Source organism: Corvus kubaryi, unplaced genomic scaffold, assembly GCF_017639235.1.
Source record: "Corvus kubaryi isolate FWS band 111438036 unplaced genomic scaffold, C.kubaryi_AGA036_p1.0 37301, whole genome shotgun sequence".
Lineage (NCBI taxonomy): Eukaryota > Metazoa > Chordata > Aves > Passeriformes > Corvidae > Corvus > Corvus kubaryi.
In genome coordinates, this window is record NW_024581094.1 from 85,357 (window position 1) to 101,609 (window position 16,253).

Genomic DNA, 16,253 nt, shown 5'->3' on the forward strand with positions numbered 1-16,253 from the left:
AAAGAAAGAGAAAGAAAGAGAAAGAAAGAAAGAGAAAGAAAGAAAGAAAGAAAGAGAAAGAAAGAGAAAGAAAGAAAGAAAAAGAAAGAAAGAAAGAAAGAAAAAGAAAGAAAGAAAGAAAAAGAAAGAAAGAAAGAAAGAGAAAGAAAGAAAGAGAGAAAGAAAGAAAGAGAAAGAAAGAAAGAGAGAAAGAAAGAGAAAGAAAGAAAGAGAAAGAAAGAAAGAAAGAGAAAGAAAGAAAGAAAAAGAAAGAAAGAGAAAGAAAGAAAGAAAGAGAAAGAAAGAAAGAGAAAGAAAGAAAGAAAGAGAAAGAAAGAAAGAAAGAGAAAGAAAGAAAGTGAAAGAAAGAAAGTGAAAGAAAGAAAGTGAAAGAAAGAAAGAAAGTGAAAGAAAGAAAGAGAAAGAAAGAAAGAGAAAGAAAGAAAGAAAGAAAGAGAGAGAAAGAAGCACTGGGAAAAAAAAAATAAAACCTGATTCAGAGAAAATCTGAAATGAGAATTATTGGTTTGAACAATTTAAAGTGGTTCACTATACTACTACTTGAAAATGAGAGCTGTGTGTGGAATATCTATTGTAAAGATGTAGTATCTGTTGTAAATACTGAGATGTAAAACTTTCTATCTAGAAAAACTAATTTTTCTCTGTATTACGTTCAGACCTGCAGTGCAAAACAAGACTTACTCAATATTTAATAACAACGGTATTTTCTGCCTTTTTGTTATTGTGTTTTCTTTTTTTCACTTTGCTGTCCATCCAGAGTTCACAATCTTTTTTTCAGCACTAGTGACATGGGAATCACAAAATGGCATGGACTGGCTATTCTAGTGACAGCAGGAATCACTGGCGCAATCTGGTGGGTGTTTAACCTTTGATAATTATTCTCAACTAGCACAGATTTCTATTGCCCAGACTGAGACACGTTTCTTCTAACTATACTTATGCAGATACAATGTGAGCATTTAAATTCAAAATCCCCTTTCACATTCAAAAGATGAAAATAAGCAAGGTGTGGACACTTTTAATATCTTCTGTGAAATTTAAAAAATATGATGAATTGGGCTCTGTATATTCCTGTGAGCCTAAGTGTGTGTTTTCATGTTTACATCCCACAGTGACACCTCTGTGCTCCAGACCAACACAAGGATCCTGGCACAGAGCTGGAACTCCGTGGTGTTGACTTAGCTGAGTTTATTCTGCACCATGGTTGGCTTGAGTGTCCCTTGGTTCTCATGTCTCTAGACTAGCCTGCTGCAGTAAGGCTTTCATAGTGTGTGTTCAGTGCCCTGGAGCCTGAAATGAGATCAACTGGGCTTAATTCAGAATGCAGAGTTTGAATATTGAAAATAATAATGAAATATATAATGAAATAATAATAAAGATAATGAATATTGAAGATCTGTTCCAACTGGAGGAATTAGGACAAGCTTTTCACCCACACACTCTCTCTGCAGCAGAGCATCCATCACAAATGCTCACATTTTTGTTGACAGTACAATCACTTCAGAGGAGATCCCACACCCTGGCCAGAGTAAAGTGATGCTGTGAACACCTTGTTTCAAAAGGCAGCTACACAGTCAGTTCCTAGAATCAGCTGAGACCAAACTCTGCTGTAAAGCAGACACATTTTGTTTGGTGCAAGTAGTCTTGGGCAAATCAAATCATTCACAGATCCTCAGAGTTAATAGATCTGCAGATAACATGAGGCTAGAGAGCTGTCTTGAAACAGCTGAGCTCTGCAAATCCTCATCACCCTATTGATGCCACACATCTGTATTCTGTTAGGTTTGTTTTATAGTTTCAGTCATAAAGGAAGCGGAGGAGAGGTTGATTTTTTTTTGAATCATTGACTCATTGCTTTCTCATCCTGTCCAAGGTACCATCACCCTTTCTCCCCAGCCAGAGACCAGGAACACACAGCCTCCCCTGAAGAGGGCTCAGTCCTGTAAGTTCATTCTTCATGTTTTGCAAGGTCCTGCATGCCTGTCACTGTAGGCACGAGGACAAGACTCATCTGGAAAGACTCATTCTTAAGCAGGAGATCCATGCCCTAGAAGTGCTAATTTCCATTTTGAGATAAGCCATCCTGCAGTGCCCAGCTAAAAGGCTCCTCTACTCCTCTACTGTGAATGCCTTGAGCTGGATGAACAGGCTCAGATTCCAAAGACTTAATGCGGGGAAATATGAATCCACTGATGCAGCTCCCCCAAAATCATGCAATGAAAAGGCAGCTTAATCCCACCTGGTTTGGTCACCTAGAAGCTGGCTGTCTCTGTACCAGGAAGTCATCCAGGCTTCCTCTGTATTCATTAAAAAAAAGTGGGCCCTTTGGCACGTTGTCTGCTCCCTGTGATTTAGTGTTGTGCACAAACATGATGAGAACTAATGGATTCTGGATATGGAATCAAGAAAAAGTCTAATCTGGTACTTTACCACACTGAAACTTGCTGGGTTGTTAATGCTTGATTTCATTTAACTGAACCATATTTTATTATGTTCTGGTTTTGTCTTATGAATTACACTTTTCTTATCCCCACTGCTTTTTTGACTTAGGTTTCCCCTCGTCATCACTTCTTTTCTTATACACACAGTTGTGTAACTCTCTAGAAATGCTGCTCTAAGGAGTCTAGCACATATGACTAGGGGAGAAATAAACTTTAATGCCAATGAAACAATATGACAAAAACAATGCATTATTTTTGTAATTAATTTGAAATTTAAAAGATTCCAGTATGAGACAGGATTTTCATACCACCACCACTCCCCGCCCCGCCCCCCCCCCCCCCAAAAAAAAAGGTTAATATGGCACCATATCTTTCTGGTTTCATGTATTTGTGATTCTTTTAATTTGCCTCTATTAGCCCGTTGAATCTATTACTTTTAGTAGGTGTTTCCAGTTTATAGAACCTGTTTTTCCTGCTGGAAAATCTAGGAATCAAGACTGGTGGGTTCCTGTTCAGTGAGCCATCTACAGGAACCTGCACAAGTGATGAGAATGGAGAGCAGTGACGTCTGCTCTGTGTCCTGTGGACTCCACAGTGCAGGCATGCAGACATAAACCTGTCAGCAAAATACAAACTGTGTGCAAAGTGCTTGGCCTTATTGGGCCAGGCTCTCGCTGTGCAGAAGTAAAACTGAATTTTCCAAAAATGCACCACAGAAACAGAAACGTTGGAAATAATTTAAAAACTGATTAATTTGCATTCAGCTCTAATTACACCAGCTGAGTTGTCTGTTAGATGTAGTTCACATTTTATATGAAGGTGAACTAACACAAATAATATAATTGTATTTGTGATGGAGTCTGACTGGATACTCACTGACATTGTATCCCAGGGCAGTACTGCTGAAACACCTAAAGATCTCTTGTGGGGCTCATCTCTCAGAAGAAGAAAATCTGATATTTTTGTGCTATGATGTATTTATGTGTCTTTTATTTCTCCCTTATTTGCAGAAAAACAGACTTACATGAAACATCTCTAATGCTTCCATGGTAAGTGTAACTCCTCTAGCTTCATTAAGATTGTTCTCAGAAACACACACAACTGTGACTCTGGCACAGACAAGTCAGGACAGCTGAGAGCAAGGCTGAATGAACAGGAAAGGAGAACAGGTACTCTTCCAGAAACCATTAGAAATGCATAGATGAAGAATCTTTAATTTGTTTACTTTCAGAAAGTTTGAGAAATTATGGTGAATGTTGAAAACATTTTGGTTGAATTTTATCTTAATTCATTTTTTGCATCCCCTGTGAGCACTCATCTCAGAAGCTAAAAAACAAGAGGCCTTGGCTGATACTGTTTTTAGTAGTAACAGCATCATACATGATGTGTAAATGTCTGTGGAAGGAACATTTTAGGTCACTGGGATAAATTATTTTCCGGAATTTCCTATTCTAGAGCCATTTACACTAGGAAAAGAACAAAAAAAACGGTAATAAAAGAGGTATGGACATACTGGAGAGAGTTTAACAAAGGATGATGAAGGGACTGGAGCACATCTCCTGTGAGGTAAGGCTGAGAGAGCTGGGGTTGTTCAGCACAGAGCAGAGAAAGCTCTTGTATCTGCTCTGCAAAGCAGCCTGGCTGAACTTACCAGCAGAGCTCAAAACAACATTCCTTGTGCAAAGGGGATGTTCTTCTGAGCATCAGAGATAACCAGAGTAAACAACACCCTATGAAGCATCAGGGAAATACCTGTCCATCATCCCAAAGGAATTAGAGAGCACTCTTTCCAAAGGATGATGAGATCCACAGCCCTGCTGGGGAGCCTCCATCAGTGCACGAGGCACAGGTAACGAGCAGAAGGAGCAGAAAACCAGGGTGCAATGAGAAAACTGTGGGGTAATTGCTGTCACAGAAACACAGTGGAGAGCTGCACATCTGGAACACTGCAGCTGAGGGCTGGCAGCTTTCCAGAAGAGACAGACTGGGAACAATGGGTGGATGTGCTGTGCTCTGCGTTAAGGAAGGGATGGATTGTGAAAAGCTGCCTCTGAGTAACAGCCACAAACAGCTTTGGAGCTGTTGGGTAAAAACCAAGGATAGAAACCTATTTCAGGTGTCTGCTCCAGGATAAGATGACTCACATCTCAGATTGTGCTGACAGTACTTTCTTGACCCCTAGTAATTTCAGAGGGAGACTGGGATGATTAACTCAGAGGTGGATGTCTGTGCTTGTGTTTGTCTTCATGGATTTCCTAGGCCATCTAAACACTGCCCTCATTCTCAACTCCTTGCAGGAGAAGGGATGTGCTGGTGTTGACTCCGTGGTTGGCTCCAATTGTCTGGGAAGGCACCTTCAGTAGAGACATCCTGAATGCTCAATACATGCAGAAGAACTTGGTCACTGGAGTGGTCACTTTTGCTGTCGAAAAGTATTGGTTTGTCATTTATTTCTTGTCAAGTAGTTAAACCTCTCACCTGCCAGTTATGCTGCAATGCTGCTCGTGGAGCACAAGTGAGAAACATTCCAAAGACTGAATATGAGCAGCTTTAGACTGGGAGAAATGTGACATGTGAGTGTCACCTTCCAAAGTAAGGCAATTGGTTGTGACATGGTTTTGAAAAGGACAAAAGATACCCTTGGAAATACAACTAGCATTTTGTATCTCAACCCTTGACATAAAAATTCTAGCTCCTGCTATGATTCTAACAACAAGCTTTCCCTCTATCCTGCAATAAAACATAGAAAGATTCTGTAAAGTTACTATTTTATTGAGTTTCTCTAAGAGTTTAAAGTTAAAATATTAGCTCTAGTAAAATTATTAATCATGCTGTTACAGCTTGTATGTTCCTGGGGAGGTTCTTTTTCAAGATTCTGAGTAAAGATCTATACTCCCTCTATCTGCACTGGCATCTTAGGGTTACATAGAGACTTCAGGTACTTCAAGGCAATCAAAACTATTTAATTGATAATTTTGACCCTCTCCTATGAACACAGGCTGAGAGAGTTGAGGAAGACAAGGCTCCAGGAACACCTTAGAGCCCACTGCTGTACCTAAAGGGGGCCTACAGGAAAGTGGGAGGGGGATTTTTACAAAGGTAGGCAGTGACAGAACAAGGGAGAATGGCTTTAAACTGAAAGAGGGTAGATTTAGACTAGATATTAGGAAGAAATTCCTCACTCTGAGGGTGGTGAGGCCCTGGCACAGGTTGCCCAGAGAAGCTGTGGCTGCCCCTGGATCCCTGGAAGTGTCCAAAGCCAGGCTGGATGGGGTTTGCAGCAGCCTGGGACAGTGGGAGGTGTCCCTGCCCAAGGTAGGGGGTGGAATGAGATGAGCTTTAAGATCCCTTCCAACCCAAACCATTCCATGATTCTCTGTTGATTCTGTGATCCTCTCTAGGAAGTTAAGAATGTTACACTGCAGAAAGAGTGCCAGTGTGCAGGTAAAAGGGAAGGATGAGAAGAAGTATTTACATTATGGAGTGATATTAGAGAGCAGCAATGAGTAGATGGCATGTGTTCTGTGCATAGTGAAAGCTAAAATGTGGTATCATGTGCATGGGGAAGGTTTGAAGGGTAGCAGCTGTGTTAAATAAAGAGCACTAATGTAAGAAGGAGCAATGAATAGAAAAAGACGAAGAACACAAACTTGAAAAGCTGTCATTCTTCAGCAGCAGGAGCCTCTCTCCAGTCTTTTCCTTTCCATGTCTCTTAGATATGTCCAGTTCATAGAGGGATTCATGAGATCTGCCAACAAGTACTTCCTTGCTGGGCACCAAGTGAATTTCTACTTGTTCACAGACAATCCTGAGAAGATCTCTCACCTTCAGATGGCCCCTGAGAACCACCTGTTTGTCATCCCTGTCCAGAATCACTCGGGGTGGCAGGATATCTCCACAAGCCGTATGGACATCATCAGCACATACATCCACAGCCAGTTCCAGTATGAGGTGGACTACCTGTACTCCATAGACATCCATGTCCAGCTCTTGGCACACATCGGTGTGGAGATCATTGATGCCCTGGTGGGAACCATCAGCTCTTGGCAGTTCACCCCACACCATGAGAACAAAGCCTATGGGACACACCCCGAGTCACAAGCTGCCATCCCTGAGGGAGAATGGGACTTCTATTACACAGCAAGCTTCTATGGGGGAAGCGTGTCTGAGGTCTACAAACTGACAAGAGCCTGTTTTAAAGGGGTGATGGAGGACAGAGAAAATGGCATTGAAGCTCGGTGGCGTGATGAGAGTCACCTCAACAAGTACCTCCTGCATCACAAGCCCACCCGCCTGCTGTCCCCAGAGTACTACTGGGATGCAGAGCTGAGCTCACCCAGCATCATCCAGGTGAAGAGGATGGGCTCTGTGCACAAGGACAGCTAGAGGCAAGCTCCTGAAACAAAGAATGTAAAGCCTTTCCTCTTTACAGCCCCACTAAACAGAGGGTAATGGGCCAAAGGAAGTTTCCCTCTCTTTGTAGGACTGCACACATTTTCTGCACAACCTAGCCCATGAAGTGGGTCTCCTTAGCTAGAGACCACTCAACCCAGAAATATCCTCCGTTAGCAACTTTTTTTCCAACATTTTGCTCTTCAACAGTTCTTTCATCTGCATGTTTGCAAGCACAGGCTTCTAGCCATGCTGAGAACATACCAAAATTGACAAGGGCATATTCAAAATGACAGTATTTAGGCATCTGAATAAAGTCAGTTTGCAAACCTACAAACGGTCCCTACAGATTAGGGTGTGCAATTATATTTGTCTTCTGCTGTCTTATATTATTTGCTTAAAAGATGTCCTAACAATATGATAATTTAATAATTTGAACAATACATTACTAGCAAGCTTCAATCACTTACTCCTTAATTTCTGACAAAATGAAAGCCCCTTCCTCATCATTCAAGCTATAGAAGTATCTGATTAATTAAAAACATGTGTGAATTTACAAATCCTAAATGTATGTGGACTATCAAAAGAAAATTAAATCATATTTAAAGGTTTTCAACTTTCCTTTTTCAGTATTAGCTGTAACTTCAGATACAGCAATATTTTAATGATGTAATCATGAGCTGAATGACTCCATTAAAGCTTTCTATTGCTCTCAATAGAAATGAGAATAGACAAATAACTGAAAGTTATGTACACAAGAAAGAGCTGGGGCAAACCAATCCTGTCACACTGCTGCAGTCATACCCCTGTTGCTGAAAGGCCACGTGAGCAAGAGCAAATCCATGTGGTGCTCTTGCTGTACTCCTGTCATGAATGGGTAACTCAGGCTGTCTAAAGAACCACTGCCAAAGGGGTCAGAGAAAGTGCTTCTACTGGAATGTAATGTTGTAAAAATGCAGCTTAACAAAGTTAAGCACAAATCAGAACATGAGGTAGCGTGGCTGACCCATACTCAGGACACATGAGCAAACCAGGCCATGCAGGAGGCTGAAGTGGGTGGGACTCTCTCATTTGTCTGGGTATTACATTTGCTGTAATATCTGTTATGAATGTGATGCTCTTTGCTCCATAAATCTTGTTTGGTCTTTTAATGGTGTTATCTTTTTTATTGCAATTGTATTCCTTCAGAGTGGTTTCCCAGATTTGGAAATAGAGCAAGATGTTAACATCATGCTCAAACCTGGCTTGTCCAAAGACTGGGCAGTAAAAAGTTACTGGAAAAGGGCCAGACAAGAGGAATCTGTGTGATATGAAGAGTTTTCAGATAAAGATTGGTGTGAAAGTTCAGCTGAAGCATTCTGGTGAATTGAATTAGTATACTTAGGCTAAAGTAATCAAATAATTTTAGATTAATGGAATGGGACACAGATTGAGCTATAAAACTCAGAGAAAGTCAATTCTGGTATGAACCAGCCCTTTTGAATCACTTTAGAAAGCATAGATGATGGTGGTCCAATGAAATCACAGTGTTGAACTAGGTGAGGGGAGTAATTTAATATTCTTTTTGCAGCATGGCTTAATCCTCTGCTGCTATCTGATTTCTCAGTCACACTCTCTGCCACTGCCAAACGGGTTTTACACGTGAAACTTGACACCTTGGGAGACAGGACACTGCAAGTGTCCCACTCCCACTTTCCAGTGAAGAACAAAGACCCCCGCAGGTTCTACAGTCCCACTCCCTTGGAACATCCTGAGGACTGGAAGATCTCTTACCCATGCCTGCTCACTCCATGCAGCTTCCTTGCCCAATGCCTCTGGAAACCGGAGAAAGGTTCCCCACCACCTTCACAGACAGGACTGAACACACAAGGCACACAGAAGAGCTGAGTTGGCAACTCTGAATGAGGGCTACCAAATGCTCTGCCTTAGTAGCCCACATCTTGTTAAGGTAAGAAATTTTGGCTGATCCTTTCACCACGCAAATTTGTGCCTTGTGCTGGGGTTAAACCTGGCCCAGAAAGAGGGTGAAAGGGGGTGGGTCATGGCAAAATGTACTGCAACTGCATGAACAGAACAGACTTCAACAGAGCCCTGCACCCGGGCCAGAGTAACACTATGCAGCAGGACAGGTTAGGCCATAGGAAATGTAATTTTCTATTATTTCCATTCGTTAAAACACCTGGCTGCAAGGAATGGTATAATAGAGCGTCTGTGCCGAGTTGCAATTTAACTTTGAAGACGGTATAAAGATTTCTTGTGAGATTTAGCCTTACTAGCTTCCAATATCTAGGTCCATTGGAAATAAGAAATCAGTCTTTAAAGGCTAACAAATGGTTTATCCTCCTGGACAATCTGACATACATTATCAGGTCTGTTGACAATGCCAAGGCCTTCCATTATCAGAGATGGAATGGGTTGTGGATATTGTAACTCATTCCTGTGGTATTTTATACAGGAAGAGCTGTAAGGGCCTAGTAATGAGGATGTATAGAGATGCTAGTGAGTGGTTCTGCTTGAGAGGAAGGAACAAAGGACTGACACAATCGTGTCAGGCCAGACAGTGGGTTGGGATATGTCACTGAGTCCCACTGGGATCATGTGGGAGAAAGAACCCAGAACAGAAAGTTAACATGGGTAGGTTAGAGCAGGGCACAAAGTCTCCATCACTCCTAACCTAGGAGTAAGGCTGAACCAGGATGCCTTTCAGAGCTTAAAAGAGAATTGAAGAGGAAAAATGAAACTGGTCCTTTCCTCATGTTCCTTAGTAGGCCACACCACCTAGAAGAGGTGTCTAGGATCTTTTTAGCTCCATGTACTTGTCCACAGAGATTCTGCAAAGGAAAAATTTGTGTCCGGATTTCCACAAACTTGAATATGTGCCAGGATATAATGGCTTAGGCTGGCAGCTGGAGTAGATTGCTGTTGATCCCTTAGTGTCTTTGTATTTAAGTGCTTCTGCTATATAAACTAGGTGGAATAGGTCCCTTGAAACACATCAGTGACAGCTCTGAGGTGTATTGCCACTTCTTTAGCATGAATGGGGTGAGATCTTACTGATGTAATCCAGCATACCTCAACACATGGCTAAGTTGTTGTTACCTGTAAGAGGAAAATACATGATTTCACTTGAGTGAATGTGAGCCAGGTGTCTGTGTTCACACCTTAAGAGGTTCTTATTAAATCTCAGGTTCAGATAATATGGATAATTTATTGCTGTCACAACATTCTTACTTTTTTTCTCCATGCACACTAAATCTACTTGTTTTCTTGAAGTGTGGATAGAAACTGAACATGAATAAGATAGCCCAGAGGAAACCGTATTTTGTTTTGTTGGGGCTTACAGATGTCAGTGAAACAACAGGTTTGAACATGATTGAGATAATGGGTGTAAAATGGGCAGAACAAACTAAACTAAAGAACTAAGAGTGATGAATCTGGGCAAGAAAATTGTAGGATAGGTGACCAACACATAATCTGGACTGGGCTCAGATCTTCAAACTTGGAACAAAACCTGATGGATTAAAATTGAGCACAAACAGTAACAAATACCATCAGGTCAGAGCAGAAAGGAAAAAAAAATATATAGATAACACAGGGACATAGCTTTAAGATAATCTCTGAGTTCTTCCTCCCATCAGGACTCACATAAGTAAATAATTTTGATTTTAAGGCAATTAATGGGCACCAGATATCCAGATCCTGTTGGTTTTGCTCTAATGAAGTAAAATGTCACATTTATGTAATCAAAATAGTTCCACTGCATTCTCTGAACTCTTATTTATTACTGTGATAATAGAGCTATGATATTCACTCTGCCTATAATTAGACTAGGGCTACAACCTTCTTATTATGAATTTTTTCTCAGAAAAGCTTTGTCCCAGGTCATCCATGATTACCTTGGACTACTTTCAAACATGAGTAGACAGCCTATTCCTGAGGAATGGATCCAAGTCCATCTGGTTTAGGGCCAAGAAGCTATCCTCATTTCTGAAGAGGGTAAAATTTCTGATCAAAGAAGTCCCAGATTATAAAAATGAACACCAGAAACCTGTTTCAGACCCTTTTAATTAAGCAACTAATCCATTAATTTATTAATCCTCTATTGTCTTCCCTAGAGAAGAGCGTTGACCACAGACAGACAGGCCAGGGACTTGTGTACCCAGGGTGGGCTAACTCAGATCTCAGTAAGTTCCATGGATCTCACCAAGGTACTGTGTTACTAGAAGTGGACAAATCTATAACAGCAATCTTTTTTTCCTTTTTTTCTCCTTTTTTATGAGATCAGGCAGTTGACTGATTTTTGGAACCACGTTTGTATAATGTCTTAACACCATTTCTCAAGGTCAGGAATTGCATTAGGGCTCAACACACCAAATCAAAGGCCTAGTGTAGGTCAGTTTTGTCGTTTTGTTGAACTGAATGGACTAGGGCAAGGCATAAGTACAAGTTATGGTCCATGCTCTCTGTGGGAATCAATTATTTTGTGCTTGTTTGTCTCCCTATTAAAAGTCATGCCACCTTCAGAAATCCTTGGCTTTTAAAAGTCGACACTAAGAGAGTATTGGCACCGTAAGACAAAAGTTTGTGAAGCCTTAGAACTTCTTGAAGGAGAATGGAGAGGCCTATGTAAACTCCATGCTCCTCATGGAAAAATAAATCCTAAAATTGGTGCATTAAATTGGTGCCTGTTTCATACATAAGGATTTATGCTCCACTTAGAGCCTATAGAAATCTATACAAAACCATTACAAGCCTCTCTATACTTGCAGGAATGTGAAATACAGGTGGATTTGTAGTCAGGGAACACAAGACAGGAATTACGACTTGTTGCCTTCAGAGGTCAGGTTCACTCTCTGGTAGACTCTGTCACCCAAGTGTTTGAAGGAAATTCAGAGTGATGCATCCAAAAGAATTCCCAAGAACGAACCAGTGTTCTCACTGAGGGAACAGGGGGCTGTGCATTTTAATTGGCACCTGGAGGAGGAAAAGGCACGTAGCTGAACCTGTCCAGGGCACTGGAACACTGACAGACCAGAACAGTTCAGCTGGTGAATGCAGAAGGACTGGCTCTGTCAAGGAACTGCTGTGGGTGGAACAGGCCAAGTGCCAAGCTGATAAGGTGGAGCAGAGCAGGAAGTCAGTGATAGTATGAATCACAATGGAGCAGTCTGTGATCACCTAGCATCTAGCATGATAAATCAATGGCTCAACATGGAAGTTACGGCCTCCAAATAGAGATTCATGCTGTGGATCAGGTTTGATAGGACCAGGGCACAGCAAAGCCAGGCTACTGAGAAAATATAGATGGGGATGGATAAGTAATGAGTGGAAATGGATGTACCAGAGTATGGTAGCAATCTTTAGATTGGGGTAGTGGGCAAAATGTGAAGCCAGAGCAGGTTAGCTGTGATGCAGAAGTGAATATAACTAAGGAAGGAGACAGAGGTCAGTCCTATCACACTGTTCTCCACTGCCAATGAATTTTCCAGTATACAAAGCCATCCTCAGAAACGCCTCCAGCAGTGCTTGTGACACAGTTCTGCAAGTCTGCTGAACTACCCCCACATACACACGGCCTCCCCCCATCTCTTCCTTCTACAGTGGCAGCTCTAGCACTTAGCATTCCTGTCTCTCCAGGTGGTGCCTGCAGCACAAATCCGGGCGGCTGCTTCCATCTGCTGCCCACAGCGTTCATTGCAAGCCACCCCTTGCCTGTGAGCCAGCAGGAACAGCAGCAGTTTGAAGCAATGTTCCCCAGCCCTGTTGCACCGGGTTACTCAGCAAAAAGGAAAGCTTAAGCAGAACTTACACTATGGATGTACCAGATCAAAGATGCTTCACTGCTGTCAGACATCAGGAAACTCTTGGTGGCAGCATGTGACTGAACGAGCCTGAGGAGCAGGCTTGGCATGAATGAACGTAGAAACACCTCCCTGCACCTGCTGGCCATGTTTCTTTTGATCCAGACCAGGATGAAGGTGGCCCTGTGGGATGCAAGAGTACACTGTCACATCATGTTGAGCTTCCCCATCCCCAAAACCCCCACATCTTTCTCCTCAGGGTTAGTGTCAATTCATTCTTCACTCAGATTATTTTTGTGCTAGGGATGGCCCTGACCCACATGTGGGACCTTGCACTTGGCCTTGTTGATCACGAGATTGGCACAGGCCCATCTCTCAAGCCTGTCCAGGTCCCTCTGTATGGCTTAGTGCTGAGCTCAGCCCAGCAGGTACACAACTGTCTCACACTGGGGAGCCCAGAACTGAACACAGCACCCCAGATGTGTCCTCATCAGTGCTGAGTATTTCCTTCCACCTTCCTTGCCAGTCTGAGCAGCAGAAAAGGCCTTGGCTCTGTGCAAGCATAGCTCAGCAATAACGAACCCCTAATGTTTACATGGAGATTCTGGTGAGAAAAAGGGAATCAGTATATTGTTAGCAGAGGAAACATTTCCATCTACTTCTCTATGTACTGGTAATGGTGAGAAAGAGGAGGTTTATTCTGAATGTTTCCATTGATGTTTTAGACTAGGAGATACAGGAGGACATCCTGCCCTGCTTGTTCTATTAGAGATATTTTTGTTTTACACTAGAGCATGTGTTTTTGAGCTTTTGAGCAATGGCTTTGGTTAAAGGAACTTACACCAGCCAGGAATAATATCTGTGATCTCTGTCTCTCGCTGGGAAGTGATTCTTGCTTCCCTTTGGTCCTTGCTCCTGGGATTTGTTAATCTCTGGCCAGGGGTAAACCAGGCCTCTTAGGATGCAGGTGCATGTTGGCCTCATGAACCCAATGCACTGTCCTGACAGCCCCTGGAGCTGTTCTGAAGTTTTTAAAAAATCCTAACTCTCTCCAGCTCTGATGTTACAAGGGGGTATAGCATCAAAAGAGGCAGTGTTCCCAGTCTCATCTAGATTTGCATTGATGTGATCCTGCCATTCCTTCAGAAAATTAAATATTTGTGTTTATTAAAAAGCTAAGAGCAATTATCTGGAGCTAACAAGGACTTCTGCAATTAGACTCACTCCTGAGATTAAGAACTTTTCTAGCTGGTGATTGGTTCTCTCCCCAATTCTCTACAGCCCAGTATCTCCCCTGGGAGGGACTCAGCTAAACACAAAGGCCTAGTTAAAACTTGGTGAAACTCTACTGCCTTGGGACCTATGCACTCAGTGTCTTGGAAAGAAACTTCATTGAGAAGAGGGAATAGGCAGCAAGGGAAGTGAGCAAGGGCACAGGGGAAGAGCTGAAGAAACTGAAAGACAGAGGTAAATTGAAGATATTTATAATATCAGTGACTGCAGACTGACATGCTGCAGTCAGTTCCTGATCTGTCCCAATTTAGGATCAAAATAATCTGCTCATTAGCACAAGAATAATGGTCTTGTATCAGAGCAGATTTGCTGTGAGGCCTGAAGCATTATACCTGTTATGTCCAGGGCTGATTCCAGAGAAGGTCAGTTCTGTGAGGACTTTGGCAAACAGGCTGGCAGAAAGGCAGGTCTGCAAGGTCATAGAATCACAGAAAATCCTGAGTTGGAAGGGACCTGCCAGGATCATCCAGTCCAGCCCCTGGCCCTGCACAGGACACCCCAAGAGTCACAACATGTGTCTGAGAGCATTGTCCAGACATTTCCTGAGCTCAGACAGACTTGGTGCAGAGACCACTTCCCACAGGAGCCTGTTCCAGTGCCCAACCACCCTCTGGGTGAAAAAGTTTTTCCTGATATCCAACCTAAACCTCCCCTTACTCAGCTCCAGCCATTTCCTCAAGTCCTGTCACTGGTCATGAGAGGGAAGAGATCAGTACCTGCCCCTCTCTGCCCCTCGGGACGATGGTGAAGACCACAATGAGGTCTGACCTCAGTGTCCTCTGCCCCGCAGCAGAGCTCTACAGCTTCAAAGGAACATCTTCACAGGAGCAGCACACAGGAGCCACACGATCCCAAACGATGCCATTGTCCAGTGGAGGGCTTCAAAGAGGATGAGGCGACCGGAGAATCCCTCTTAGGAGGACAGGCTGAGGTAGCTGGGTCTGGTCATCCTTGAGAAGACTGGGAGGGGATTTTATCACCATATATGAGTACCTGGAGGGAGGCTGTGTAGCAGGGCATTCCCCCCACAAGAGCTTATCTGTTGTTTGTTACCCAGTCAGGTAACTCAACCAGGCCAAGCTGTCCTGTAGAGAGTTATTTTGGTGCCATTTGGTTAACGCTGGCCTGGCATCTCGCAGCTGCCCAAAAATATCTCACTGTTGAAGTGAGATCTGGGAGATAAGCTGGATTTCTGACAGACACACACCTCGCTTTACAAACTTTATAAAAGCTACACCAAACTTTCACAAAGCAGAAATCTTCTACACATTCCATGGACATGTGTGGAGTTTCTCCTGTGAGCAGGGATGCTGCTTTGTACTTTCTCCCCTGGGGTTAAGTGAAGGAATCTGTACATTATCACCATTTCTCTGGTAAATTACATTTCACTAATGTAATTAGTGCTAATCAATTCTATTTCTTTTGCTAGCTTTAGTATGGGTACCTTGATATAGTGCAGTTTTATGTTATGCTGTCATCTACTGGTAGTTCTTCAGGTTATTTTCTAGTTGCATCAACAGTGATATAAAATATGTCTCAAATATGCTTTTATATTTAAAATCAGAGATGAGATTTGAAAATATGATGAATTAAATCTTTTATTGGTGGCTCATTTTCTTTTTTAATTAATGCTGAAAAATATTCTACATTTTTCTGGTTTAATTGATTTTTTGGGGTACAAATTAAGATGTAATTAAAAACAAACATGTTAAGCTTCTGTAAAGAGTTACACCTTATAATTTTTCTGTGGAATTACAAACTCTCAAGATAAAAATTCATATGACATCAAATTAAGAACACTGGACTTTTATGATGCTTGTTTTTACAATTTTCAGGAATGAAGGATTAATTTAAGGAGTAATTCATGTCCCTAACTTCCTAATATCATTTAAGTTTTGAGGATTTAATATAAAGAATTTTATACACAGTTACAGAGCATTGCAGTGGTTATGTTCTTCAAATATCTAGACTTGGTCTAACATGTTTAAAACAATTACTCTAAAATTAAAGAGTGGGACAGTGGGGCAGGAATGCAATTTTGCACACTTTTTTTTTTTTTTCCCCCCCCAATAACAATCTCAGAATTAATAATCACTACTCATCAATTTCCTGGGCTCTACATTATAGCCTGAATTATGTCCTCTCCTTTCCCCAAAGAAATTTACTAAACATTTTCAGGAAATAAATGCAACTTGATGAAAACTTATTCTTCTCAGTTCTTTCAGTAAAATCAGGCTCCTGAATATTACTCTTTTGTTCAAAAAGTCAGAAGTATGTAAAACACAATTTTAAAGTTTCTGAAAAATAGTAAGGAAAAGAAAAATTA

At 41.9% G+C, this 16,253-nt stretch overlaps 1 protein-coding gene across 3 annotated transcripts in view; it reads left to right on the forward strand.

The window, feature by feature from the left end:
- LOC121664475 (histo-blood group ABO system transferase 1-like) overlaps positions 1–7,984 on the forward strand; it is an 8,791-nt gene extending 807 nt beyond the window's left edge. For 2 of the 3 annotated variants that reach the window (XM_042027770.1, XM_042027771.1), the window contains exons 2-6: positions 779–853; positions 1,874–1,942; positions 3,452–3,490; positions 4,739–4,873; positions 6,158–7,984. In XM_042027770.1, coding sequence (XP_041883704.1) covers positions 789–853; positions 1,874–1,942; positions 3,452–3,490; positions 4,739–4,873; positions 6,158–6,827 — 978 coding nt within the window. In that variant the 5' untranslated portion in view covers positions 779–788 and the 3' untranslated portion in view covers positions 6,828–7,984. Of the gene's footprint in view, positions 1–757; positions 854–1,873; positions 1,943–3,451; positions 3,491–4,738; positions 4,874–6,157 lie in introns of all 3 variants that reach the window. The other variant, XM_042027773.1, reaches the window with a different exon arrangement.
- The last annotated feature ends 8,269 nt before the right edge of the window (positions 7,985–16,253 follow it).